A 27,675-nucleotide genomic window follows, 5' to 3' on the forward strand; every position below is an offset into this window, starting at 1 on the left:
ATGGCCACCGTGTTGGACAAGAGGGTGGAGTTCCTGGAGAACTACTCCATGCTCGCCTTGCGGTTCAAGCCGGACAAATGGGTCAAGTTCCTGGGCAGCGAGGAGATCAGCGCCCTGCTCGTGGAGTTCTTTGAGAAGCAGGATGTGCTGGTGCTGGTGCTGACCCTCAACCCCGCCGGGCAGCTAACGCCCTGCCTGGAGTTCCCCCCCGTGCTCAAGAGCAAAGCAGTTTACTTTGTGAAGAGGAAGAGGGAAAACATCACCAAGGAAAACTTCCAGACCGGGCTCCTGGTGGGTGATATCAGCCCCTCCCCAGTGGATCAGCTAATGGCAGTGGTGGAGGAGGTGGGTGTCCTGGAGGCAAATGCTCCTGCCCCCCTCTGCACTTGGGGAGTGGGCAAAGGGCTGGTTTCAGAGTACCCAGCACTGAGGCCATGGGGGCAGAGCAAAGCCTTGGCCCAAGGCTGGCTCCTAGAATGTATCATTTCCACGCCAGCATCACGTTCCATGCTGAGTGAATGAACTGGATCCCAGGGACCTTCAGGAAGACTGTGGCTCCAAAGTTGCTGAGGTGCTTGCCCCTGACTCCCTTGTCTGTTTGCCATCTCTTCTCCCCATGGGCCTCCAGCGCTGGGTACTCTGAAACCTCAGTTCCCTGTTAGGTTGCTTCCAAACATGCCCAGCAACACTGAACTCCCCCTCAGCAGCTTCCTTGCTGTCTCCTGCTGCTCCCTCTCCAGAGCCAGGCCCCGCACATGACACAGTGCCCTGAGCTGAGTGCCGTCTCCTTCACAGGGGCCAAGCCCTGAACCAGCACTTCTTTTGCCTGGGTTTCCTCCCCTTTACATCTTGTAAGATACTGTGGTTTTCCCTGCCTTAATGTGAACTGCCTGGGTCGCTGGCTGCACGAGGCAATAGCCGAGTGGTGCACTGGGGGGAGAGTTACCTGGAGTCCCTGGCTGCACGAGGCAATAGCCGAGTGGTGCACTGGGGGCAGGGTTAGCTGGAGTCCCTGGCTGCACGAGGCAATAGCCGAGTGGGGTACTGGGGGGAGAGTTACCTGGAGTCCCTGGCTGCACAAGGCAATAGCCGAGTGGTGCACTGGGGGGAGGGGTACCTGGAGTCCCTGGGTGCACAAGGCAATAGCCGAGTGGTGCACTGGGGGGAGGGGTACCTGGAGTCCCTGGGTGCACAAGGCAATAGCCGAGTGGTGCACTGGGGGGAGAGTTACCTGGAGTCCCTGGGTGCACAAGGCAATAACCGAGTGGTGCACTGGGGGCAGGGTTACCTGGAGTCCCTGGGTGCACAAGGCAATAGCCGAGTGGTGCATTGTGGGGAGGGGTACCTGGAGTCCCTGGGTGCACGAGGCAATAGCCGAGTGGTGCATTGTGGGGAGGGGTACCTGGAGTCCCTGGGTGCACGAGGCAATAGCCGAGTGGTGCACTGGAGGGAGGGGTACCTGGAGTCCTTGGGTGCACAAGGCAATAGCCGAGTGGTGCATTGTGGGGAGGGATACCTGAAGTCCCTGGGTGCACGAGGAATAAAAAGTCTCAAACCTTATTGCACACTCATGAAATGCATTTTTAACACCTTGCAGTTTTTATTTTTTTTCCCCAATTTCCCCCAATGTCAGTGGCTCTGTGAGGGGCGAGACATATCTCAGCTTAGTAGTTCTGGTGTTATTTGTATTGAAAAAGTCTATTTCTTTCAAATATTGTGGACTGTGTCGTTTCCCCCTCACTGAGATAACTAGGAATTGTCTGGATTGTTTTCAAACTACTAAATATTCACATTTACAGGATCGTCAACCCCAAGTGTTCAAAAATCATGTCAGGCCCCCCAAATTCACAAGAAATTAAAAAATGTGCCAGGAGTATTTTCTTTTCTCTCTGAGCCATCAGGTCTCACTCCTGTCACCTTTTCAAGCTTTTCTCTGCATCCGTGAGGACCAGAAATGTTGTTTTAAATGAAAAATGAGACTCTTATGGAATCACCTGACTCCAGGAGGGCTTTAAGGAAAATGCCACACATTGCAAGGCTCTTGATAAATTTGCCAGAGTTGGAAAGTGCAGCACCAAGCAGAGCACAAACCATTCTTCTCAGCTGTGGCTTTTCTGTATCACTTGTTAGTGATGTCACCTCTGCAAACAAGAGGATGATTTCTCAGCACGGTTTTGTCTTCGGCCTCTGTCCCCAATAAAATACACACAGAGAACTAACGAAGTGTTTTCTTCTAGGTGGTTTATTCCTTATTCATGAATGAGGAGAACAAGAGTGGGTGGCCTAAAGTGGTGTCTGATGATGTTGTGAAACAAGCCCACAGACTGAAAAATGAAATGTTTGTGATGGGAGGAAAGATCAAAGGGAAGACGCTGCTCCCTCTTCCAGAGCACCTGGAGAACCTAGGCAGTTCCACTGATTCCCTAGACAGGTGAGTGCTCCAGGAAATTCACTCTTAGTTGTATTTTTCCTGCAAAGAATATAACCTTGAATCCCTAGGGACAAGGGACCTGCTCTGTTGCAGGGGCTGCGCTCCACACCTGGTACCAGCTGTGTCTCACATGCATCAGACTGTGAAGTACCACTGGGAAGGGAAATCGGGAGTCAAAGGAATGGATCTAACAGGGCTCTGGTGATGTGTTCACCTCTAACCCGTAGGCTCTATGGAAGAGTGTGGGACACTCTGGGTTTTCATTAGGGACTGTGTTTAGGATTAAAGCTGAAAATAAGGCTTCAGTTGCTCTGGCACCTAGGGTAAGATTAGGAAAGAGTGGAGCCCCCACCTACACAGCATGAACTGCTGGAGCTGTTTTTTGATGCAGTCTCACCGGGTGACACATGCTGCCTTTCAGACTCCCTGCGGCAATGGACAGCTCCTTATTACATGCCATTGAGACGATAATAATAGACTGGTCTCATCAGATAAGAGATGTACTGAGCAAAGATTCTGCCCAGCCCCTGCTGGACGGATCGAACCCATCGCCAAAGGTGGAGTTTGAATTCTGGAGCTCCAGGCTGGTCAATCTGCAATGCATTCATGAGCAGGTACTGTGTCTCCTGGCCATTTCTGGGCTAATAACGTTTCTCTCAAACACGCTGTTGTACGCTCTTAGAATGCTGACGTGTTGACACATCTTGATGTCTAGCTGCTTGCACCAAGAGTGAATAAAATAGCAGAGATTTTGAAAAAGGCAAAGAGTTGCTACTGGCCTGCTCTGAAGAATGTTTTCAAGGAAGTCAGTGCAGGTATAAGCCCCAGATGATTCACATAAAGGGATGGTTTCATATTAAATCTTCTGACTTTACCTACCTTGCAGTTTTCATTTGATGCAGGAGTGAAGGAAGCCAATGATATTAATCTATACTTGCAACCACTTAAGGTTTTGTTGGAGGAAATGGAACAAACAGAATACCCTCAGGTATGTTGTTTGCAGAGAACTAGTACCCAGTTCTAAACCACTCAAGCTGCAAATTCCATGCAAGGATGTATGAAACAGTTTCCAGATGTTTCTGTGCATGGGTTTTCTGCGTGTCAGTTTAATCTTGTGGTCAGAATATTGCCATGTTCGACATTCTGAAATGCCGTGAAGTTTAATGATTTTCAGATTTTGTTATTGAAAGGTCAGGAAGTTCCAAGTGAAACTAACTTGCTTTACTGATGGGCCCGTTGTTGCTTTTAAATGGACTCAAAGTAATGTCCTTTCTTCACAGCTGTCTCCCTACATTGACAGCGTCATGTACACTGTCTGTTTAATATGGGCTAACTCGGAACACTATAACACGCCATCCAGGATCATTGTCATCTTACAGGAGATCTGCAACCTCTTAATTGAAATGGTACTGTCCTAGGGAAGGGTGCACCCACCTTTTCCAGAATGCCTGGGGCGGTGGAGGGACAATTGCTCTGGGCTGCTGCTGTTCTGATTTAAATCCCCCTCCTCTGTTCCATAGCAGCACCCACAGTGGCACTCTTCCCTCAGCCATTTTGGGATAGAGTCAAGCCCAGAAGCGACCTGTGCTTCAGGCTGAGGCACTCAGGAATGTTAGAAATTGCCCCTGCTGTAAAAACTCTAGCAGGAAAGGTGAGGTGAGGCTCTGGGCCAGCGGGAAGGAGGGAGAAAACAGTCAGTGGCCTGTTGCTGAGTGACCATTTATAGAGGCAGTTTCTCTTCTTTCTTAAAGGACCACGGGCCAAACTCACTGTTGCCCAATAGGGCAAAGGGGCCTAGGGGGTTGTATAGCCCCCTGATGAATCACATCCGTACAGAGGACTTTGTGCCACCATGACAGAAGCCTGTGGTTCATTCTGGCATGGGCCAGGAGAAGAACAGAGGCAGCAGAGAGGGGAGAGGAAGTGCTGTGGCCAGGACAATCCTACAGCCTTCCTGGCAATTCCCTGATGCTGCCAGCTCAGGGGGTGAGTTAGGGCTGCCAAAGTTTGTGCTAGAGGCTGCCCTCGAGTAGGGGAGGCACAGGTTGAGCCACTCACTCCCTGTGCCAGCCCTGGCCCCGGTGCAGGGATGCATTGGGCTTGACAGCGGTGTGTTGCAAATGCTGCTTGTAGCTGTTGCGATTGCTGGTTTGCAGAAGTGATCAGATTGGGGGAACTCCTTGCTACAAGAAACAAAGCATGTAACCTTCTAGTCGGAACTGCTCTTCAAGTCTTGTTACTGCATTTTACTTTGTTTAGACCCGAACCTTCCTGAGCCCCGAGGAAGTGATGAAAGGCTTGCAAGGAGAAATAGAAGAGATCTTGGGAGGGATCAAACTAGGGCCTTCAATTATAGAGAGACTTTACCAAACCTACCACAGGTGCAGCTCGGAGCTGATGCCCACGTTCTTTAAGGTATGTTTCTGCTGGGCACAGGGGCATGGAGAAAGCAGTCAGCCGAAAGCTCCACATCCCCATCTCGCTAACCCTACCCAAGAGTGATGCTGGGCTCATATTATGCTGACAAATCTTTCTCTGGTTTCAGGACAAGGAGGCCAGGCTATGGGAGTTCCCTTCATCTCTTGTGTTTACCAGAATGAATTCATTTTTGCACAGACTGAAGACTATAGAGGTGCCTATGAAATATTCTGTGTCTGGTAGTTCAACTAGTGCTTGTTCTGATTGGGAAGCCTTTCTGTGTGCTCCGTGTTTCTGATAGTGCCCACAAAATGACAGGAGCCTGCCAAACCACCCAGAAGCTACAAGCCCTGCCCTGAGGTGCTCCCAGTCTAAAGGCAGATGAATTGGCCGTCAGGCAGGGGGCAGGAGGCAACCAAATACACCTACAGTGTGTAAACTGGTCCCAAATGCCAAATCCTTACACCAGTTGTCACTATGGCAGCAGTGAGTCTCCAGGAGGAATGTGACAGGGAAAGAGGAGAGGTCTTCTGGGTGAACTTGAGGTGCTTCTTACACAGTGGTCACCAGAGAAGCAGGCATTTGTGTGGGTGGAGGAGCTGCAGCAGAATAGGGCACAAGGCATTATAGGCTCATGAAAGCTGCAGCTGATGCATCCTTTGGTTTGGTCCTTTTGTCATCAGCACCCTCGTGCCTTCCTCCTCAATGAGTGCTGCTTGTCAGTCATCCACTGTGTCATACACATAGGGACCTGTACTTGAAGAAGAAGGAGAGGTTATGTATCTGTGCAGTAACCAGAGTTCTTCGAGATGCGTGGTCCCTATCTGTATTCCACTACCCATCCTTCTTCCCTCTTCTTCGGATCCTTGCAATTCATGGGAGAGAAGGAACAGGACAAGTGGTTGGTCTGTGCCACTCCTCGATTTGGAGCATGAGAAGAGGAAGGGTGCAGGTGTAGCACAATGTCTTCTGGGCTCAGGTGTGTGGCGCACATACATCCCCCACAGTGGAATACAGATAGGGGGAACTCCAGTTACTGTACAAGATACGAAACCTCTCATTCAGCACTCAGGCCCTGAGTCACTAAAGCACTTAAGCTTGTTCCTAAATTTAAGTACATAACTAGTCCCATTAAGCTAGATGTGTGCTTAAGTACGTGGCTGAATCAGGGCTTTCTGTTTTCCCTTCTGCAAAGGTGAGGAGATAATACTTGGAAATCCTCTGTTGAAAGACACTAAGTGAACATAGAACTTGAATTACTATTTGTTAGTTAGCACCTGCATTTTTCTTCTTGATCACCAAGTCCCACTGATTCTGTGTCAGTCCCTGTTCTCTTTCACTAGAACCCTGGCGTGTAGGTAACAGCATTTCGATATGAAGATTTATTGAGTGTGGTGATTGTTTCTGTTCATTAGGAGTTGTACGTAACAGCTATTGAATTTCTGAAGCTGGAGAAAATTGAGTTGGGAGGAGTGAGAGGAAACATCCTTGGGAGCATGGTATTTCAGATTTATGAGGAAGTCTCTGAACTCATTAAGGTTTTTGCTGATTGCAGATATGATCCCTTAGATCCTGCAGAAGAGGTGAGTAAATGTTAGTGTGAAAAATGTGTTCGTTTGTTAGATGAATAAATTACTTGCTTTGAACAAGGCAGAGGACCTGCATATTATAATAGTCACCATGGCAACAAATGTACTTACTTTAGGGAAAAAACTCTGATCTTAGCACTCATCCATAAAATCAGTTCATTTAAATTGAATGGTTCTCTATATAAAATACCTAAGCATGGCATAACCCTATTATTTAAACCCTTTATTCTTTTTATTGACAGGAATTTGATGAAGATTTTGCAGAGTTCCAGACCAAAATTCAGGATTTAGATAGAAGATTGGCAACCATTTTTTCTCAGGGATTTAATGACTGTAATAGTATTGAATCTGCTGTCAAGGTATAAATGTGCATGTATGGTTGGTGTGCCTCTTTTCTAGCAAGAGTGTTAGCATGTGCCGTAATTAGGGTGAATTTGCTTTGGCGTCTGATACCAAATCTATGAATGCTCCTTGTCAGTGAAGACGTTTCTGTATTTATATATACATTAAAGTAATGATTGAAGGTCAAGACTTTCAAAAGCTAATCTTGGGAGCCCAACTTGAGATACTTCACAGGGGGCTGATTTTCCTTAGAGGAGCCAAATTCTGCAGGGGTGAATGCAGGTCAGAGAGAGGAAACTAGTGGTGGGGGGCAGGGTCACAGAGGAAGATGTTAACTTAGAATGTAAATATAAGAGCTGGTCAAAACATTTTCAGTGGAGCCGTTTTCCATCAGAAAATGCAGTTTTGTCAAAATATATATATATTTTTTTTTTTTGCAGGAACTTGTCAATTTCAATGACATTTTCAACAGGAAAAAGCCTATATGAATTAATTGTTTCAACTTTTTCATTTCATTTCAACAATGCTGAAGCGTTTTTTGACATTTTCATTTCAAGCAATTTCATTTAGACTTTCCTATGATATTAAAATGTTGACTATACACTACAATATGAATTATATATATATATATATATATATATATATATATATATATATATATATATATATTCTATTTAACATTTTAATATCATAGAAAAGTCTAAATGAAATGAAACCATCAAATGTTTTGATGGTTGTGAATAAGAACGTTTTGAAGATTTTATGTGGAAAAATTTCTAAATTTCAGCTTCTTGTTCCAATTTAGAACTTTTGTGTTTTTCAAAATTTGGAAATTTCCTATGGCATGGAAATTCCAATTTCCTGCTCTATTATCTATCCAGTCTCCTGCACTTGGACCAGATGGAGAGATGAGGCTATTTAACTGAAGTGATTTGTGGAAGCGCCCTGTGGAAGAGATGAATCTTTAGGTGATCTAATATTTATAAAGTAGAAGAAAGGCATTATATACATCTAGAGTGATTTTAGCATAATTTATCTAATGCCTCTTGGAAGAATCAGCAGCATTCTTAATAGACTATGTCAGCAGATACAATGATGTATAAACAGTTTACCAATTTCTTTGTTCTTTAGCAAATACACATGTTTGGATCGCTATTGGACCGACCTCTGATAAAAGCAGAAGTGTCCCCTCACTATTCCACCCTTTTGGAAATGTTTAATGTTGAATTGGACAATGCAAAGATAATGTATGATGCCCAGATTGCGGCCACGAAGTCAGGAGGCGTGCCACCTATCAGCAAAAATATGCCTCCTGTTGCTGGGCAGCTGAAGTGGACTCTGGAGCTCCAAGAAAGACTAGAGACTCCAATGAAGGAATTGCAAGCCATTGATCACCCGTAAGTACGTTTTGTTTGTGTTTTGCACTTTAGGATATGCTGTTATCCAGTGTATGTACAACAGAGCAGCAATGATCATTTACAGAGGACAAAGCACTTATCCACTTAGACTACCAAGGTTCTGTTTGTCATTGTGATTAAATCCCATGCTCTATCAGTGCATCTGTTTCATCAATTGCAACTTTTACTTTGGTTACAGTGTTATGGTCAGTGCTGAAGCTAAACTGGTGTCCGAGAAGTATAACGAGATGATGCGTTTGCTGCAGAATTACCGAGAGAAGACCTATGAAGAGTGGATAAGTAGAGTAGATGCAGACTGCCAATTTAACCTCGAACAGCCGCTGATACGGAGAGATCCAGACGCTACTCTCATCAGTGTGAACTTCAACAAGGAGGTGGGTGGCAACATGCTTGTACACAAAGCTGTCTTGTTGAAATCAGTCTGAACAGAAATGAAATGTTTGTAGCTGATACTGTACGAGCCCTGTTCTCTTAGTGTCTGTTTTATTTTGACTACTACTGTTGAGACAAATCTTGCTGCATTTGTGTACTGGTTTGGACTGGCACCTCAGTGAACAGCAGTGATAAACCATTTGGACTCATATCTGATTTCCTTGAGAGATTTTCAATATGGGATGATGCTGAAGCTTTTCCTTTTATGAATAGGTAATTATTTCTAATTATTGTATTTTGTAGCTAGTTGCTGTTCTACGTGAAGTCAAGTATTTGAATTTTCAGAAGCAAAAAGATATTCCAGATAGTGCTGGCAATCTCTTTTCTCAAAATGAAACTTTCCGGAAGTTTGTGGGCAATCTGGATCTCATTGTCGGTTGGTACAATAAGGCAAGTTTGAAAAAGGGGAGGCAATGTGGAAAGATAACAAAATGGTGAAACAGGATCAGTACGTGTCTGTCTCTTTCTCTTATTTAGAAAAGTTAGATTCAAGTTTGAACAAAACCTGGTAACACTTTAAAGTAGTGCTTCGGCTTTTATAAAATAGGGTTATAAAACTTACAGGTGGTTTGAATAAACCGGTCCAACTGTCATGTGTAACTAGCCCTACTTCATGACTTAGGCAGCTCTTTCCTGTAGTGCTATCTTAGGGTTGCAGATTGCTGCACATCACCGTAATATTTGAGAGCATGTTACTTGCTGGGACCTCTCCCATGTCACCTATGCTGTTCTACCCTTCCAGCCTATCTGTGTGGAATGTGAGGCCTCCATTTCTCTCTTTGAAACCAGCTAAGATGGTTCAAAAGTGAGTGTGCTCAGAAAAGGTTGCATTTCCGCACTTATGGCAGCCGCTTACGCTTTGTCCCACAGAATTACTTTGGATCCTAAGCCAGTGATGCTTTTGTTTTCCAGATCAAGACAACCATACTGTCAGTAGAGCTTCCACTGGTCAAGCAGGAGTTAGAAGAGAATGATGTCAAGCTGCAGAAAGCTGAAACCACCTTGTTTTGGAGCAGTGAAGGTACAAAGTCAGTCACTTCATCATTTTCAGTTGACAAAATGTTTGTGTGTGCGTTCTGGAGAGAATCCCCTGCTTCATAACATTAGAGCCACGTGTTCTCATTTATGTCCTTGGCCCAAAGATCCAGGTTGGGCTGACGTGTTCTCGGGTCCTAGAAGGGCTTTGATGTTGCTGACATGGAGGGTCTTCAAGAGCCAGTCACTGACAGTGATACCAAGTGGTTCTGTCTGCTCCCAGGCCGAGCACACACTGCTCCCATCCCAGAGGGTGAAGGCTGACACAGCGGCTCATTTGCTGGGCCAGCCATGCTTCTCTGTGTTGATTTGCAAATGTCATTTTTGAAGCTTTTACCCTAATTCCTCCAAAGTGAGTCCTTTTAGAGGTCCCCACTCCCAAGGTCTGTACCCTGTGTGGGTGACTACAGTCTTTGCACACCTGCTATTGCTACGTAGGCTAGCAAGTCCTGCCTCCTTCCTCATTACTGACCCTAAACTACTCTGAGTCCTAGCTTATTCCTCAGGGGCAACTGGAGTATATGGAAGCCCTGCCAGATCCCACTCATCATGAAAAGGCTTTCTACCCCCTGCAGAGATCAAGAATGTACTGGGATTAGCTCTAAGAAAGGACTAATGATGGGAGACAGAGGGGTGTTAGACCCACTGAGCAGAGGCTGGGGGGTGCTGATGTTCTGTTGTGTGGCAGCCAAAGCCTTCAGTTAGAGAAGCCTCCCCTGCCACATAGAATCATAGAAGATTAGGTTGGAAGGGACCTCAAGAGGTCATCACATGCATAAAGCAGAGCATGAATCTACTGTCAGATTTACCATCTGAGAATACAAATTATAGGTACGTTTCTTTTGTATCTCTCCTCAACAATCTGATGATCAGAGCCATCAGGCAAGCAGTTACTTTGACGTCTGGAGACTTTATCTGTCTACTAGCTAGAAATGCATTTTTCTCTCAGGTGTTATGGAATATATTCAGGAGATGAGAAATGTCTTGCATGATTTAGAGGCAAGAATCCAGAAAACTAAATTAAATGTGGAGAATATCAGCCAGCTTATGCAGGTGGGTGAAAGATTTTTCCAGGCACTTTTGAAAATAACATTCTTGGTATATATTAAATCTCTCTCCTCTGCAGGCATAGTATTTCCCAAGTGTAGTAAAAGTGCATCTTTTAGGTCTTTTTTTTCCATGCAGGAATGGTCAGCCAGTCCTCTCTTTGAAAGGAAAGACAATAAGGAAATGTCTCTCTTAGACTTGGATGGAAAAGCTAATACCATCAACAAACGCTATGCAGCAATTAAAGATGCTGGACAAAAGATTCAGACTATGCTTATGGTAAGAAACTAGGAAAGATAAACTCATTTAAGTCGGAACTGTTTTAACAATAGTTACTTATATCTAGCACTAATGTGCTGTAGCACTTTTAAACGTCAAACCACTTCCACATACAGTACTAATATTTTCCATGTGTGGGTGTAAATGGTGGATTCAAACTATCGGGGACAAAACTCCCACAGAAGTCAATGGGCGTTATAGCTCAGTAAGGACTTCATGCATGAGCCTGTAGTGCTTTGTCAAAGACCTTTGGCTGGATTCATTTGTTGGGTTTTTTTCTCATGTTCCTACTGTACAACTGAGATTTAAAAAAAGTCTATACGACTGCTGTCTAGGGGGACATATATGGCTTTTCGGCATGCCCTGGGGATAGTTTCTTTTCAGAGGACATTACATAAGAATTGTTTCTTTCCCTTACATTCAAATGGAATTGTAAAGAATGGACAGGGAAGCAACAACATAGACATTTGGTACCAGAAAACTAGACTTTTGACTTAATCAAATGTAAACTCCCGTTTTTCATTGAAAGAAGGTAGGACATTTGCCTGACCATTTATCAAACAGAAAGTTAATACAGCTTGTTTCTTTTTGCAGGAGAATGCAGACTTATTTAAGGCTGATAAGACATCCAAAACATGGCAAGATTATGTGGAATATGTGGATGACATGGTTTTGGATGGATTCTTCCGGTTTATTCGCAAATCTTTACAGTTTCTGCTCACCAACATGGCAGCTGATGTATGTTATCCAGCTTCCTCTTCCCTTTTATGAAATGTCAGTGTTTACACACATATAATGCATGTGCCACTATTATTTATGAGCTATTTAAGGAGATCACAGTTTTTCGGATTTCTTAGAACATCTCTTGAAGTTACATTGCATGCACTGAATTTCTTGTTTCAGTACATCCTATAAAGATCTGTCCAAAGGACAGCTGCAGCCATGCTTTTGTTCTAGTTAGTGGCTTGGTTATTGTAATCCGTTAGAAACAACATGGTTCAGTGTGTGACCTGCCTCCACCCTCCCACCTCTTATTTGCCATTGCAGCCATCTGAGCATGTGCAAGTGAATTCTGGGACAATGTAGACCACTATCCCATAGTGCTTCAGCAGCTGCTGAGCAGAGGATTGTGGGTCTCTGAAATTGCTAACTATAATAAAGAAGGGAACAAGAGAGGAGAGCTTGGGAGCAGAGGCAGGGAGTTCAGATTAGCCCTGGTGTGGAGAGTGTGTAGGGGGGCGGTGACCAGGAGCAAATGGTGTTGCTCTGGCAGAGGGAGATGAGACTGAAGAGAGAAGACAGGATGAGGGTGATGAATCATTGCTTGTGACCACACAAGTGCACCCACTGACAAACAGCAGAAGGTCAAGGACAGAGCCCTAGAAGAGATGCCTTCAGAGGGAGAGGGAGGAGAAGTGCCCCCAGCTGAGACAGTGGAGAAGTCCCCAGTTCAGTCTGCAGCCTGGCACTGTCTCCTCTATTCTGAGTTTCTCCTCTGCTCTGCAATCATGAGTCAGCCTCTCCTCCCCTGTGTTGCCCCTTCTGTCTAGTCCCAGGTGTGTCATTGTGTAACCCCGCTGCTTAACATGGCCAAACTGAGCTCCTGTGTTTCCTCCTAAACACTTTCTACTCTGCCCTCTTTCCCCATTGGGCTCTCAGCAAGTTCCCCTCCCTGTCATAGGCTATAAGATCAGTGTACTCTCTGACGCGTCTCTCCTCTTCCCTCACACATCCAGGCTGCCACTGAACTGCTCAAGACACTGTGGTAACGAGCCTAGTCCAAGAACCTGTATAGAATGGAATAGACAAGAAATCTGGCCCTGATAATTAAAATACTCTGTACCATTCATTTCTGCCTCAAGTTCAACAGCAGTTGTCCCCTTGTAGAGAGGATAATGATGATAAGGAGCAGTAACAATGTAGGGGAGCACAGAGTCCCAGACCTCTGGGGAAGAGAGAAGTGCTAAAGGGGGAGCAGAGAGGCCATGCATGAGTGTGGAGAAGAGGCGACTGGCAGAGTTGGTGGAGTGCTGGGGCAGAAGCCAGATAAAAGGGGTCAGACAGAGGGTTAGCAATGAGGCAGTTAACGTAGTGGGCTAAATAGCACATTCAAGATGGGGCTGACGGCAGATGTTCGGAAGGCAGACAGTAATGCGCTTTGCACTAATGTATCTCAGGCCAATGCAGCTCCTTTGTTTGAAGTGCACATGGAACTACATAATGATGAATTAAGATACCGTCCATCGCTGGAAGTGGGAGCAGATAATGGTTTTCTGGAAGTGGTGGAAAATCTAATGAATGATATCTATAACACAGCTAAACTTATACCCCGGCTGGCTAAGAGGAAGCTCAGCTACAAGGTTAGTCCTTCTGTGGCCTGCACTCTTTCCCGTAGCCATGTTTGTCTGCCATGCACGGAGCTCCTTACCATGCACTAGCATTTCCTGAGAGCTGAATGACTGACTGGCTTGTTTGGAGATTTTTTCAACGCACTTGTCACTGCCTCTCGGGGAACATGCACATAAGCTTTTAGATTACAAGAAAATGAATTTTTGTAATGGTGCTTAGGGAGAAAGCTTGTTTCTAGGGTTTCAAAACTCAAAACATAGGGGGCTTTCAGTATCAATATCCATATCTGTAATTGCAACCCAAAGTGAACAGGGAGCGAATGCAGTATTTGGAGCAAGGGTGTAGCATGCTCCTTATGGCCAGCTCTGCTAAGTAAATAGGCCCCTGCAGTTTGCACTATTTGTAGCTTCAGAGTGGTTTTCAAGGTTAGCCCCATATAGAACACAGTGTGTTAGTGGTAAAGGCTTAGATAACTGCGATGATGTGACTATCAGAGAGACCGTCACAAGTATCACACACAGCGCAGGTGAAAAAGATGCACTTCTGACTGTGAAGCCATGTGCAATTCCAAGTGCAACCTGGGTGTGACATTGCACTCCATATGCTTTATGAAAATATGCTAATGAGAGTGAATATGATGTAACTGGAATATGCTTTATGCACAAGGTCTCTTGTAAGGGATCATTACAAAGCTTATAATCTGCTGAGTGTGATCATCCTATTTGTATAAATGTACCACTCTTGTATCGAAAACTAGAAATATGAAGTAAACTCTGAGGTTCTATTGTGACAATGCAAAGTGTTTGCAATTAATGGTGGTTTAGAATCTTGATAGCTCCCATTGACTAGGACAGTTGGTTGTAGATGGTTTATTTACCTGCAAGCCTTCGTTTGGACCTGTGGGCCAGCCTGTGGGTAATGAAGAATGAGGTCTTACAGTGACACGTGATCATGTCACGTGATACTGGAATCCATCTTAAACCTGATGCTTTTCCATTTAGAAGGAGAGGTGGGGACCCAGAGAGACAAAGGATTCCCGCCTTGTGCCAAAGCTATAAAAGGGGGTGGAGCAGGACAAAGAGGTGGCTAGTCATGAGAAATCTCCTAGTTACCACCTGACCTGGAACTAACAAGGATTATACCAGGGGTAAGGATTGGGACCAGACTAGAAAGGAGTCTAGTCTGTGAAAGAGGCTTATTAGAACATCTCTGGGAGGGAGATTTACCTGTATTCAGGTTCTTGTGTGTTTTATTTTATTTTGCTTGGTAACTTACTTTGTTCTGTCTGTTATTACTTGGAACCACTTAAATTCTACTTTTTATACTTAATTAAATCACTTTTGTTTATTAATCAACCCAGAGTAAGTAATTAATAACTGGGGGAGCAAACAGCTGTGCATACCTCCCGATCAGTGTTATACAAAGTGGACAATTTATGAGTTTACCCTGTATAAGCTTTATACAGAGCAAAACAGATTTATTTGAGGTTTAGGCTCCCAGAAAGACTGAATACTGGGTGCTGGGAAAGTCCCTGTTAACTTAGAAGCCCCTGGGCTAAGTGAATCTTGGTTTCTGTGAACTGCAGGGGGGCATGGCCCAACCTCTTGGTCTGTGCTGGAGCCAACTGGTGTGTCTAGCTCAGCAGGATGGGAGTGGAGGGAAGCCTTCTCTGGCGGGGGATTTCTCAGTTATATCCCAGCACATCTAGTGACAGTTCTGAGGGAGATTCTGTGGCCCAGCCTGTCACACTGGGATCCAGAACTGTCAGTTGAACAAGAGGAGCAGCGGGGTGGTGGGTAGCATGTAGATGTTGACTCTATGCTGACCTTGGTAGAGAGAAACAGTCTCTCTCTCTCTCTCTCTGAATAAACCAAAATGATGGAAATTAAATGCAAAAACCTAAAATGCTTATGGATTAAAAAACTAACATGTCAAGAAACACTTAAGTGAAGGTTGTCATAGTAATACTAGATTTCCCATACTGCACACGTGTATCATTTTTGGTGATATGTACACTGTAGCTGAATATTAACAGTGTGTATGTGCAATGCAGGTGAGATAATGTTACTGAGAAACCTTCACTTCTACATGTATTGTGTTGAGCATTACTGTGTGACCCTAATGTGACATTTAATGTCATATGTTGCATTCGTTTACTTCCTGACACTGATGAGAAGTGTATGTCTTTCAGAGTGACCTAGAAGATACGTCAGATCTAATTGAAATAAGAGAGGAGGTGGTTTCTCTAGTTGTCAGTGCCATGAAACAAGCTGAGGAATATGAAGACTCCTTTGAGAAATATTCTTATCTGTGGTTGGATGATCACCACGAGTTTATGCAGCGCTTCCTCATGTTTGGTCACGTGTTCACCCCAGAGGAGCTGGAGTCTCATGCAGAGGACTACTTGCCACACATCCCACCCACCCTAGAGCAGTTCCAGCAACAGGTGAAAGAGCTCCGAAAGCAAAGGGGCTGTGGCTCGGTGCATGGCAGCTCTAGGATACTAGCCTGGCACTATGAGGAGAATAGCAGTGATGCTGGTGCAGGAACAGCCATTCCCCTCATAGACCATCCTTCCCATGGCACCCAAGCTCTTTCCATCCTTCTTCAGGGGATCAGAGGGACCCCCCACACACACACTATTGAGGGAATCTCTCTATACCAGTGGTTCCCAAACTTTTCAGGGCCACGCCCCCCATGGAGCCGGGAATGGGGCTGTAGCTCCTGTGGGGGGAAAAGGGGAATGCAGACAGGAGTAATAGGGCTGAGGCTGGGGGTGGGTCTGGGGCTGGGAGCAGGGCGTGGGACCAAGTGTGGAGCCATGGTCAGGGAAGAGGTCTGGCATGGGGCTGGGAGCTGGGAGCACAGCTAAGGGCTGGAGCAGAGCTGGGAGCAGAGCGGTGCTTGGGTGGCGCTCCCTCCCTATCCCCAGTGAGGGCTGGCCTGGGCCCCACCACACCCTGCTGAATAGTTTGGGGACCTCTGCTCTATACTCATCTCACAGGGGCCCAGGGCACACGTTTCTTTTCCATCTTGCCATTGTATGGAGAGCAGCCATGCATCCACCAATCCTAATGCACTGAGATACCAAAGTGATAGACATCTAGGGCCTGATTTTCTCTCCCCCCTCTCCCCCCGCCTGCCCCAGTCTCATTTATGCCTGTCCACAGTGGGTGTAACAAGGTCACCAAGTCAGAATAGAGCATTTGTGTCCACTTTGCATAGGTGTAAATGGGGAGGTAAGGTGCAAGACTCTGGAGAATCAGGCCCCTAAAAGAGAGGGAGAGAGTGAGCGAGCGAGCAACTGGTGCAAATCCATGTACTTCCATTAAAGTAACAGGCAAACTTCACTGGCGTCAGTGGCATGACGCTGACTTAGACCAGCTGGGGCTCTGGCCCATTGACTATGATGGAGCAGTGCCGATTTACACCAGCTGGAAGATCTGGCCCAGGATGGATAAAATGTTGGGTTTTTACATTTAAACCTGTCCCTCAAGCATGTTTCAAAGCACAGCGCTGAGGGACTCGCTAGCTCAGCAGCCCTGTGCTGCCTGGGAGTTGAGGTGGGAGAGCAGCCAGGAAGGCACCTGTATGGAGGGGTCTGGCTTTAGTAGCAGCTGCCCTGACAGCATTTTGCTGCAGCCTCCCTGAGAGCTGTTCATGCAGCATTACTGTGTGTCTAGGTGCTCCCAAACACAGGGAAATCTGGGGCTTCAATAGTTGCACTCAAAGTTTTACTGTTAAAAATCTTGAATTACAAAAAATGATTTAGTGAAGCCCCCAGACAAGAGCCCTACTGGCAGTTCTGAGATTGCTCCATGCATGCCATTTCTACGTGCATTTCAGATTGACTCCTATGAGAAGCTCTACGAGGAAGTGTCCAAGTTTGAGAACACCAAGGTGTTCAATGGCTGGCTGCAGAGCGACTGCCGTCCGTTCAAGCAAGCACTTCTAAATATTATCAAGCGCTGGAGCCTGATGTTTAAGCAGCATCTCATTGACCATGTCACTACCAGGTAAAACAAAGGAGTGGTTCTCCAGAGCAAATCTTTCCTGACACATACGGGATGGGAACTAGGAGTTAAGGTTAATGTTGGAGGCAAAGATTTTGTAGCTGTACTAATGACTGTCATACATGGAGACCAAGACTAAGGTCAGTTCTGGACTAGGAAAATGGAATGTGTTTTAAACATAGTGGCCAAGAAATTCAAAGTAACATGATATCAAATGATATTGCTTTGCACACAGTGTAGACCAGAGCAGGTCATATGTAACAAGGTGCTAGTGGGCCATGCTCAGACCTGAAGGCCAGTGAAATGGCATCTATTTACACACACTGAGGATCTGAGACTCCAGTTTTTGTTCTCTTTGGAGAATTTCCCCGGGCATCCCCACTCCTGGGGCCCCTGGACTTGGAAAGGGTGTAGCCCCGCTGGATGCTGCTCACCTGGGCAGGGCACCATGAGCCAGGGCTATGGATCAATTTGGGCTGTCATCTCAGGGAGCCACAGTGACTGTCAGAAGCAACCAGGCTTGGGATTTTTCTTGTTCTTTTAACTGGCTGTTCAGAGAGGCTCCCACTGGCTTCTTTTCTTTTAGTCTCCAGGAGCTAGCAGCTTTCATGAAAGACGCAAATGCGGGCTTGACTAAACCTTTGAAAGGAGATTATAATGGGCTGGTGGAGGTGATGGGACACTTGATGAGAGTCAAAGATAGACAAACTGCTACAGACCACATGTTTGAGCCCTTAAAGCAAACAATCGAACTGCTAAAGACTTACGGAGAAGAGATGCCGGAAGAAATTCATATGCAGCTGCATGTAGGTTATTTAATGCTGTTAGCTCAGTTTTGTGGTGCATAGCTTTGGGGTATTTTTAATAATGAAATCTGATTAATTTGCTTCTTTGTAGTAGGCTGAGATCCAAACTCACCTATAATCATTTTTATTGCACACTCAGGTGCAAAGAGGTTCTAACTCTTTATAGAAAATGACTGAAATCAGTCACTGCATTACTAATGCCATCTGTTACTGTGCTGCAAAAATAAGTATCTGTTATAAAAGAGAGCAGGAAACATTTTCTTTGAGATGGTCACTGTGACGAACTGGGAAAGTTCTTAATGTTTTCTCTGAATACTGTGTTGGTGCCTCAGTGTCCCCATGGCAGTTCTTAAGTATCTGGCAGAGCAAAGGGCCAGTGCACCTAAATGCCTGACACTCTGTCTCCTAGCAACTGATGGCCTGGGCCCCTCCTCTGCAAAGGTGCCAGCTGAAGGTGTTAGAGACAAAGGGATCAGGTGACCTCCTGGCCCGGGAAAGGGGCTGAGGAGAGAGGAGGGGCTGGGAGTGGTTGTTAGTCTGGAGCTGGCTGGGGTCAAGGGTGGAGGGCAGACCTGGGGGTCTGGCTCACTGCCCCCCAGAATGGACCCAGCCGAGGGGTCCGGTTCGCTGTATCTACAAGCTCTGTTTTAGACCCTGTTCCTGTCATCGAATAAACCTCTGTTTTACTGGCTGGCTGAGAGTCACGTCTGACTGCAAAGTGGGGGTGCAGGACCCGGTGGCTTCCCCAGGACCCCGCTGGGGTGGACTCGCTGTGGGAAGCGCACGGAGGGGTAGAGGATGCTGAATGCTCCAAGGAGAGACCCAGGAGGTGAAGACGTGTGAGCTTCTTGCCCTGAACAAGTCTGCTCCAAGGGAGAGGAGGCTCCCCAAAGTCCTGACTGGCTTGGTGGGGAGCAGTTCCAGAGCATCGCCCGGTGACTCCGTGACAGTCACTCTTTACTTGTTACCAGAAGGACCATGGGAATGGCCTTGCTGGATCTTCCAAGGGTCTGTCTAGACCTCTCTGACAGTGACTGGTACCACATGCTTCAGAGGAAAGGGCAAAGAACCCCTCAAAGGACAGTTATGGAATCATCTTCCCATGGGGAAGTTCCTTCCTGACCCTGTCAGTCAGTGGCTGCCTTTTGCCCTGAATCAGGAGGGTTTCTAGCCCTCACAAATACAATTGTTTTGATCCCTTCTAATGTAACTGGGGTGTTCTTGTTATCCATATAAATACCTAACTCTGTTCTGAATCCTGCTGAGCTCCTGGCCAGGAGTTCCCAGGTTAATTGTGCTTTGTGCAGAAAAACATTTCTTGTGTCTGTTTTTAAAATTTGCTGCCTTCCATTTTCATTTTCTCTTTCCCCTGGTTCTTGAGAGGGGATAAAAATCACTCCTTTGTAAGCCTCCATCACAACCTCTCCTAACAAGGCAATCCCAGCCTTTCCATCTATTGTAAGATAGCCTATTAGGCCTTTCACTGTTTTCATCACCCATCTTGGAATGGCATTCCCCCGCCCTAGGGTGACCAGATGTCCTGATTTTACAGGGACAGTCCCAATATTTGGGGCTTTTTTTTTATATGAGCACCTATTACCCCTCATCTCCTGTCCCGATTTTTCACAGTTGCTGTCTGGTCACCCTACCCCGCCCACATCTGCTGTGTATTTGTGAGGTAGGGCGAACAGAACAGTGTCCAGAGGAAGTTTCTCCCTGGATTATAAATAGCATTGGACGTTCTCAGTACCTGGGGGAGGCATCCCCGCTGGTCTATACAAGGGCATTACAGTATTCAGGGAGGGGTCCCATTGGGTTAGACAAGGGCATTCGAGGAGTCTGTCTTCTCTTCTCTTCCATTCTATCAGACTTTTGACATGTTTTTTGTTTTTAACATTGCTCCTCGCTGAGAAGAGATGCTCACTGAGCTGCCCACAGTCACGCCCAAATCATTTTCTTAAATGATTTTTGTTAATTTAGAACCCACTGTCAAGCTGCCTGCAGTGACTCAGGAGTGTGAATACCAACCTCAGGGCAGATTGTTAAGAACCAGGGCACAAATCCCCAAATTGGTGGTGAGTTCTATACTTAGATTTCACCAAGCAATTATTAAATGTAAAATCCTCAGACTCCAGGAGTCTGACAGTCCTCTGGGATAAACTCCAATTTGTCTCGCCACCAAGATGAGCTTGCCTTTGTAATAGATGGTCCCTTACACCAAGAATCATTGCAATAGTCAGGTTACTCCCAGAACCAAAGCACCAGTCACTTTCCCAGGTCAACTGCCCCTTAGATCTCATTCCACAGACAATGTTTGTAGCCAGTCCTGTAATAAACTATATACAGATTTATTCAACAGGAAAAGGAAATAGAATTATTTACCAAGTTAAAGAAGGTAAACATAGATACACAAATGAGTTACAATCTCAAGTTTCAAAAGTAATAAAAACTTCTATAATAAGCAAGCTCTAAGCACTGGGGATCCCTTGTGTATGCCTAGAAACTTTTTCTCGCAGAGTCCAAGCAGCAGAGAGAGACAGTTTCTTCTGGTTAGGGGTTTATATTCCCCTCCTCCCATGTGTTCTGAGCTGCAAACTCAGCTGATGAGAGGAATCCACTTGCATGGCTCATCTTCATGGGAGGTGGGGGAGCAGAGCACATCTTTTGTCCTCTTTAATGTTCCACAATAGTTTGGCTGCTGTTAAGCAGGACGCAACACCTTTGGTTCCTGATCGGCATGTCACACTAGTTAATGTCTCTCTCCTGTGTGGTGATTTACATAGTTAGAGAGTCTTACGACACCAATGCTCCAATGTTCCCTTTCAGTATGGGAGACTAATGTTATAAATGAGGCTATGTCTATGTCTACACTACTGCAGGATGGACGCTCTGGCGATCGATGCACCGGGAGTCAATTTAGCGGGTCTAGTGAGGACCCACTAAATCGATGACCGAGTGCTCTCCGGTTGACCCCAGTACACCACCAGGAACAAGACAAGTAAAGTAAGTCAACAGGAAAGTGTCTCCTGTTGTCCCAGTGTGGGGTAGACACTGCAGAAGGTCGACCTAAGCTATGTCGACTCCAACTACATTATTCACGTAGCTGGAGTTGCATAACTTAGGTCGACCTACTGCGGTAGTGTAAAAGTAGACTGAGATTATCGAGTGCTTGTGAACTGCTGCATGCATTAAAGTCTAAACACTAAACACACACTCATAATCCTAATCCCTATTTTAACAATGCTAAAACACAGGTGAGCCAGACTGATTCCATCTCTGTATTTGTCAGTGTTCCACTGAGACCTGGGAATCTTGGCATGAGCTGGCACCTGGTCTGCCAGTATCACGCCGCCACTCTGTATGCAGAGTTTGAATAATTCCGTTCCACGTATTTGTCAACAGTGAGTTTGCTTTGCCTTTGTGGTGCCCATTCACCTAGCTTTGCCCAGTCCCTTTGACGTTCCTCTCAGGTTTATGTTCTTTAGTCTCGACTAACCGAAATAATTTTGAGTTATCTGCAAATGTTGCCCTGCATGTTCACTGCCCACATATTCTCCTTCGTAAGGAACTTCAGGATGTATTTGGGTTCATCTTTGCCAGACAAAGCGTAAGCATCTGTTACCTGTCTTGGGTGAAATGGGTTTTGGTGTTAATTCTACTTTTGCTTGCTGTAGGATCTGCCGGAGCAATGGAACAACACCAAGAAGTTATCTTTCCAGGTGAAACAGAATGTGGCTCCTCTGCAGGCCACTGAGGTCACAATCCTTCGGAGGAAGTGTCAGCAGTTTGAGGTACTGTTACTGTGGGATGCTGGAAGTTTCTCTGTAATGGGCTGAGTGGATTGGCCTCAGCTTCTCATCTAGGCTAGGATTTGTGTGACCCTACATTAACGCTGTGTATACATTTTCAGTTCAGGTACCTGTCCCTGAGACCCTACGCACTTCACAAAGCTTAAAAGCTACAACCGCAACACAAGTCAGTAATGGAAATAACCACTAAGCAATCAGCCAATGAACTGCCCGTATCTGAACCACCAGACTAGTCCTGGTCACCCCAAATCAGCCAATGGAGTAACCCCCCCCCCCAATGTGCCAGGAGTGAATCCAGGCCCTGTCAGAATGGGTGGGGAAGTGTTTCCCAGTTAAGGCCTCTCATGGAAAGCCCCATGCTACTAGCCCTGACTAGCTGAATGCAAGAGGGCTGTAGTGCAGTATCCCCACCCTGATCACAACTGTGCAGAGCATAGGGAAGGAGAGGGGCTTTGAAGGCAATATGTTCCCCAGCCATGCAGGGCTTTATAGGCTAATACCTTCCACCCCAGCAGGGAACTAACAGGTGACAGGGCAGATCCCAGAGCAGCAGTGTTTCTGGCTCTTTGTCTGCCCAACAAGCAAGCAGCCACGTCCTGCACTAAGTGGTTTCCCAGAGGTTTTAAAGTATTGCCCCATGAAGAGCATGTTGGACTCATCTGTCTTGGAGATGACAGCCTGGCTTGGATACCTGTAGCCAAAAGAAAACACACACGCTTGGAAACCAGCCTATACGGGAAACCAGTGCTCTTGGTCACACCAGCTGCCTGGTCATTCAAGTGCTGTGAGTCTGCAGTGGATGCACTTCATTGCCCAGGACAGCAGCTGCAACCCAGCTCCAAACAAACCGAATTGGCTCAGTCTGAAGTGGGCCTTGGCTCGGCCAGCTAGCCGTCCTCCACACCTGGGCCTCTAACAGTGCTGAATGTGCCTACCCGCCTACCCCCACCTGCGTGTGATGCTCTCTGTCTCTGCTTCCTTGCAGATTAAACAGCACGAATTCAGGGAGAAATTTCGAGAAGATGCTCCCTTTTCTTTTACTGGCCCAGATCCATATCGGTCCTTAAACACGGTAATTGGCTGAGATGGGAAGGTGTTTGGGGCAGATCCTCTCTCCACCTGCCTCGCATGGGCTGTGGCTGCTGCAGAACTGACACAATTCTCTTGCACAGATGGCCAGCACGGTTCCAGGAGTCTGCGCTGCTCCTCTGCTCTGATTAGGGTTTGTGACGGAGGCCTAGGGAAGGGGGAAGGGCTTGGCTGTAGAGATCCACCCATCGTGCATTCCTGCATAAGGGAGATGTTTCCTCAATAGTGGCTACTGCACCAGGGGCTGGATTTGATGACTTCTCAAGGTCCCTTCCAGCCCTACATTTCTAAGAGTCTGGACTACATGTGCAGCTGCTGTTCAGCTGCCTAGAGGATGAGGATTCCTCTCTCTTAGACTCCCCACCCTACAGGCTTGGGCCATGCACAGAGAGAGGACTTGGCTCTTTATGTATGTTTTGGCCAGTGAGTTATTCTATAAAAGTGGAGCTGTTCCATTTCTCTTAACGCACGGTGAGGCCACACCAGCACCTAACTGCCAGCTCAGTCCTTTTCTTTTCCTGGTTCTAGCAACAAAAGAGCATCACTGCCATGGAGAGTGAAATGGAAGCCCTGTCCAAATCAGCTGGGTTGTTTGAGGTGTCAGTCCCAGATTATAAACAGCTCAAAGCATGCCATAAAGAAGTACGTTTACTCAAAGAGCTCTGGGATATGATTGTCTTGGTAAGTGTTTGACTTTGGAATGTAGCACGAAGGGAAGGGGATCTGAAGAATGGAGTGCTGAGACATTGCTACTTGCCAGGCTAGTCAGGATCATTTCACTGTTCCCCTTATCCTTCATCACTGCAGGGCAGAGACTGTCTTTATATTTGTGTTTGCAGTGCCTAGCATGCTGGGGCTGTGACCCCAGTCGGGGATGCTATGCACTACCCTCAGAGAAACAATAAATATTAATAATAATGGCACCTGCCTGATGATCTCAGCTGCTCAGGGGAGTTTGCTCACTGTTCAGACAAGAGAATGTGTTTGCAGGAAGCTCAGAATAAGGGAAAGAAACTCTTTGCTGGCTTTTAAAACTGAACCACATGGACTTGTGACCTGAAAACAGAAAGCAAGAGATGTGTTAACAGGCTTGGGCTGGGACTCAGAATCCTGAAGTTGCTATTTTTTAAATGACTGTGTGTGAAAAGCAAATGCTCTGTCTGCTAGTGTGGTTAAAAATCACAATGGCTATAGGTGGCAACATCCCCTTTCCAAGGCTCCATGTGGGGCTAGATGTTGGCAGTTTCATGGCTGGGCAGAATGACCAAAAAGGGAAAGTTTGCTGGAGGCTCTTGTTTGATCACAAATTACTCTCAGCCAGCAGAGGTTTTATTGCAGGAATACTGCTGTAATCCGGAGTGGCACCAACCTGGCAAGAGTCTCCAGCAAGATAGTACAAGCAGCAAATTCAAAATATATGTAACCCTGTTGGCAGCGGGGATTAAACCTGGGACATCTTGAGCTTAATATGGGACCTGAAGGACAGATGTCACTTAACCAGCTTTGTCGCAGGCTCCTCAATCTCTAGCTGGCCTAGCCATCATGGGGGGGGTGGGCGGTGTCAGGGAGAAGAGTTTCACACTTAGCAGGCATGGGTTACATACACAAAACCAAACTACAGACTAAAGCAGGACGCTCCTGTAGTTCCCCAGACAATTGTGTTGATGGACGATGAAAATGAAGGAGCTCTGTTAACCAGGTTCTCACCAGTCCACTGGAGAGGTAGTAGGCCATCTGCCAGTCATGTCGCAACAGACTGTACCAGCTCAGCCCTTGCAACAAGGAGAAACATAGGGGAACACAAATGTGTGCTCTGCAGTGCTGTGTTGGAGTGAGAGCAACATTAAAGTCTTTTGGAAACAGGAGTAAGAATTGTGAAAGTGGAACAATAGTACACTTAGGATGAATAAGTGATAGGCAATATTGATCTGCATGTTTGTTAACCGTGTGGCCTGTGGAACTGGTTCCCAATTCAGGTTAATACAAGCATCGATGACTGGAAGACCACCAGATGGAAAGAGATTAATGTGGAGCAAATGGATATTGATTCTAAAAAGTTTGCTAAAGATGTGAGAAGTTTGGATAAAGAAATGAGACCCTGGGATGCATTCACAGGATTGGATAACACAGTGAAAAATGTGATAACCTCCCTCCGAGCTGTGAGTGACCTTCAGAATCCTGCTATTAGAGAACGTCATTGGCATGAGCTCATGCAAGCGACCAAGGTAATCTGAGCAGTTTTCAAAAATGTATTGACAAGTAAATGCCATCATTCCCCAATCCTGGGAAGGGTGATCCGTTTCAAAAGAACCTAAATGACATAGGTGCCTAAGTCCCACTTTCGAAAGTAGCTTTAGTCATGAAAATGCAATTTAGGCTCCTAGGGAACACTTTCAAAAGCATCTAAATTACTTCAGACCTTTAATATCATTCCTTTCATACTGAAATGATCTGTCAGATGATTTACTATTGCTGGATGGCCACTGCTAGCAAGTATCCAAACATATCAAATCTGGACACTCATCAAAATATAGAATAAACAAAAATTAAATGAAGCGTGATGATTGTATCTACTGAACTGTGAATAACTGTAGGGAATTTTAACTGTGTCAAAAGCCTTACTAAAAATCAAGATATATCACATCTGTATCTTCCCCCTATCCATTAGGCCAGTAACCCTGTCAAAGAAAGAAATTTGGTTGGTTTGGCATGATTTGTTCTTGACAAATCCATGTTGGCTATTACTTATAGCCCTATTATCCACTATGTGCTTACAAACTGATTGTTTAATAATTTCTTTCTAGGTATTCAAGTTAGACTGGCTGGTCTATAGTTCCCCAGGTCCTCTTTGATCCCCTTTGTAAAGATAGGTGTTTTGTTTGCCCTTCTCCAGTCCTCTGGGACCTCACTCATCCTCCAGGAGTTCTCAAGAATAATCACTAACAGTTCCAAAATTTAGTTCCTGGAGTACACTAAGGTGAATTTCATCAGGTCCTGCCAATTTGAATACATCTAACTTATCTAAATATTCTTTAGCTGTTCTGTCCATATTTTGGCTTGTGTTCCTTCTCCTGTATTAATATTAATTGAGATACATATCTCATCACCATTAACATGTTTAGTGAAAACAGAAGTAAAATAAGCATTAAACACCTCAGTCTTCTGTCGTCATTCAATATTAGCTCTCCTTCTCAACTAAAAAAGTAGTGGACCTACACTTTCCTTCAACTTTCACAAGCTCCTAATGTATTTTTAGAACCTCGTCTTATTGCCTTTTATGGCCCTTGCTAGGTGTAACTCATTTTGTGCCTTACCCTTTCTGATGATGTCCCTGCATGCTTGTGCTATTCTTTTGTACTCCTCCTTAGGAATTTGAGGCTTCAGTTGGAGTACTGCGTCCTCCAGCTGGGTGGGCTTGAACTGCAGCCCAAGCCACAAACTCCACACCACTATTGTCAGGGCAGTAGCTTGAGCCTGCTGTGATGGGTTCAGTCACAGAGACCCCTCGGGGCTGTCACTTGATATTCTGAAATTACCTCTGAGCCCATTTTCCCTCATGGCTTGAGACTCCAGAACCCTGCCTTGTTGAGCCAGACATGCCAGTCTGCTGCAACACAGACCCAGGTCTGAACCACGCCCCCAAAGCTCCGGGCTTTAACTGAAAACTACTCAGCTGGTATTTCTGTCTCCAGCACCCAGACACTCAGCTCCCAATGGGATCCAAACCCCAAATAAATCTGTTTTACTCTGTATAAAGCTTATACAGGGTAAACCCATAAATTGTCCGCCCTCTGTAACACTGATAGAGAACGATGCACAGCTGTTCGCCTCCCCCCCCCCCAGGTATTAATCACTTATTCTGGGTTTATTATTAAACAAAAATGATTTTATTAAGTATAAAAAGTAAGATTTAAGTAGTTTCAAGTAATAACAGACAGAACAAAGCAAGTTACCAAGCAAGATAAAACAAACCACGCAAGTCTAAGGCTAATACATTAAGAAACTGAATACAGGTAAATCTCCCCCTCACAGATGTTCCAATAAGCTTCTTTCACAGACTAGACTTCTTCTTAGTCTGGTCCCAATCCTTTCCCCTGGTACAGTCTTTGTTAGTTCCAGGTCAGGTGGTAACTAGGGGATTTCTCATGACTGGCCGCCTCTTTGTCCTGCTCCACCCCCTTTTATAGCTTTGGCAGAGGATGAGAATCCTTTGTCTCTCTGGGTCCCCACCTCTCCTTCTAAATGGAAAAGCACCAGGTTTAAGATGGATTCCAGTATCATGTGACATGATCACATGTCACTGTAAGACTTCATTCTGGTACACAGGAAGGCTTGCAGGTAAATAAACCCATTCACACCCAATTTTCCTAGTCAATAGGAGTCATCAAGATCCTAAGCCACCATTAATGGCCCACACTTTGCACAATTACAACAGGACCTCAGAGTAATATTTCATATTTCTAGTTTTAGATACAAGAATGATAGATTCATACAAATAGGATGAACACACTCAGTAAATTATAAACTTTGTAATGATCCCTTACAAGAGACCTTTTGCATAAAGCATATACCAATTACATCATATTCACTCTCATTAGCATATTTCCATAAAACATAT

The 27,675-nt window shown here is 45.6% G+C and overlaps 1 protein-coding gene across 1 annotated transcript in view; it reads left to right on the plus strand.

Moving 5' to 3' along the window:
• The window catches only part of DNAH17 (dynein axonemal heavy chain 17), a 103,247-nt gene continuing 75,572 nt past the window's right edge, over positions 1-27,675 (plus strand). Inside the window, exons 1-25 of the mRNA XM_050919908.1 lie at positions 1-345; positions 2,238-2,431; positions 2,853-3,045; positions 3,147-3,246; positions 3,334-3,419; positions 3,712-3,837; positions 4,691-4,846; positions 4,977-5,063; positions 6,265-6,432; positions 6,681-6,797; positions 7,912-8,177; positions 8,377-8,572; positions 8,874-9,020; positions 9,543-9,651; positions 10,615-10,718; positions 10,851-10,991; positions 11,586-11,729; positions 13,169-13,351; positions 15,532-15,786; positions 17,187-17,356; positions 17,940-18,159; positions 21,834-21,950; positions 22,954-23,040; positions 23,586-23,738; positions 25,034-25,282. Coding sequence (XP_050775865.1) covers positions 1-345; positions 2,238-2,431; positions 2,853-3,045; positions 3,147-3,246; positions 3,334-3,419; positions 3,712-3,837; positions 4,691-4,846; positions 4,977-5,063; positions 6,265-6,432; positions 6,681-6,797; positions 7,912-8,177; positions 8,377-8,572; positions 8,874-9,020; positions 9,543-9,651; positions 10,615-10,718; positions 10,851-10,991; positions 11,586-11,729; positions 13,169-13,351; positions 15,532-15,786; positions 17,187-17,356; positions 17,940-18,159; positions 21,834-21,950; positions 22,954-23,040; positions 23,586-23,738; positions 25,034-25,282 — 4,113 coding nt within the window. The remainder of the gene's footprint in view (positions 346-2,237; positions 2,432-2,852; positions 3,046-3,146; positions 3,247-3,333; positions 3,420-3,711; positions 3,838-4,690; positions 4,847-4,976; positions 5,064-6,264; positions 6,433-6,680; positions 6,798-7,911; positions 8,178-8,376; positions 8,573-8,873; positions 9,021-9,542; positions 9,652-10,614; positions 10,719-10,850; positions 10,992-11,585; positions 11,730-13,168; positions 13,352-15,531; positions 15,787-17,186; positions 17,357-17,939; positions 18,160-21,833; positions 21,951-22,953; positions 23,041-23,585; positions 23,739-25,033; positions 25,283-27,675) is intronic.

This window comes from Gopherus flavomarginatus, chromosome 12 (genome assembly GCF_025201925.1).
Source record: "Gopherus flavomarginatus isolate rGopFla2 chromosome 12, rGopFla2.mat.asm, whole genome shotgun sequence".
Taxonomy (NCBI): Eukaryota; Metazoa; Chordata; order Testudines; family Testudinidae; genus Gopherus; species Gopherus flavomarginatus.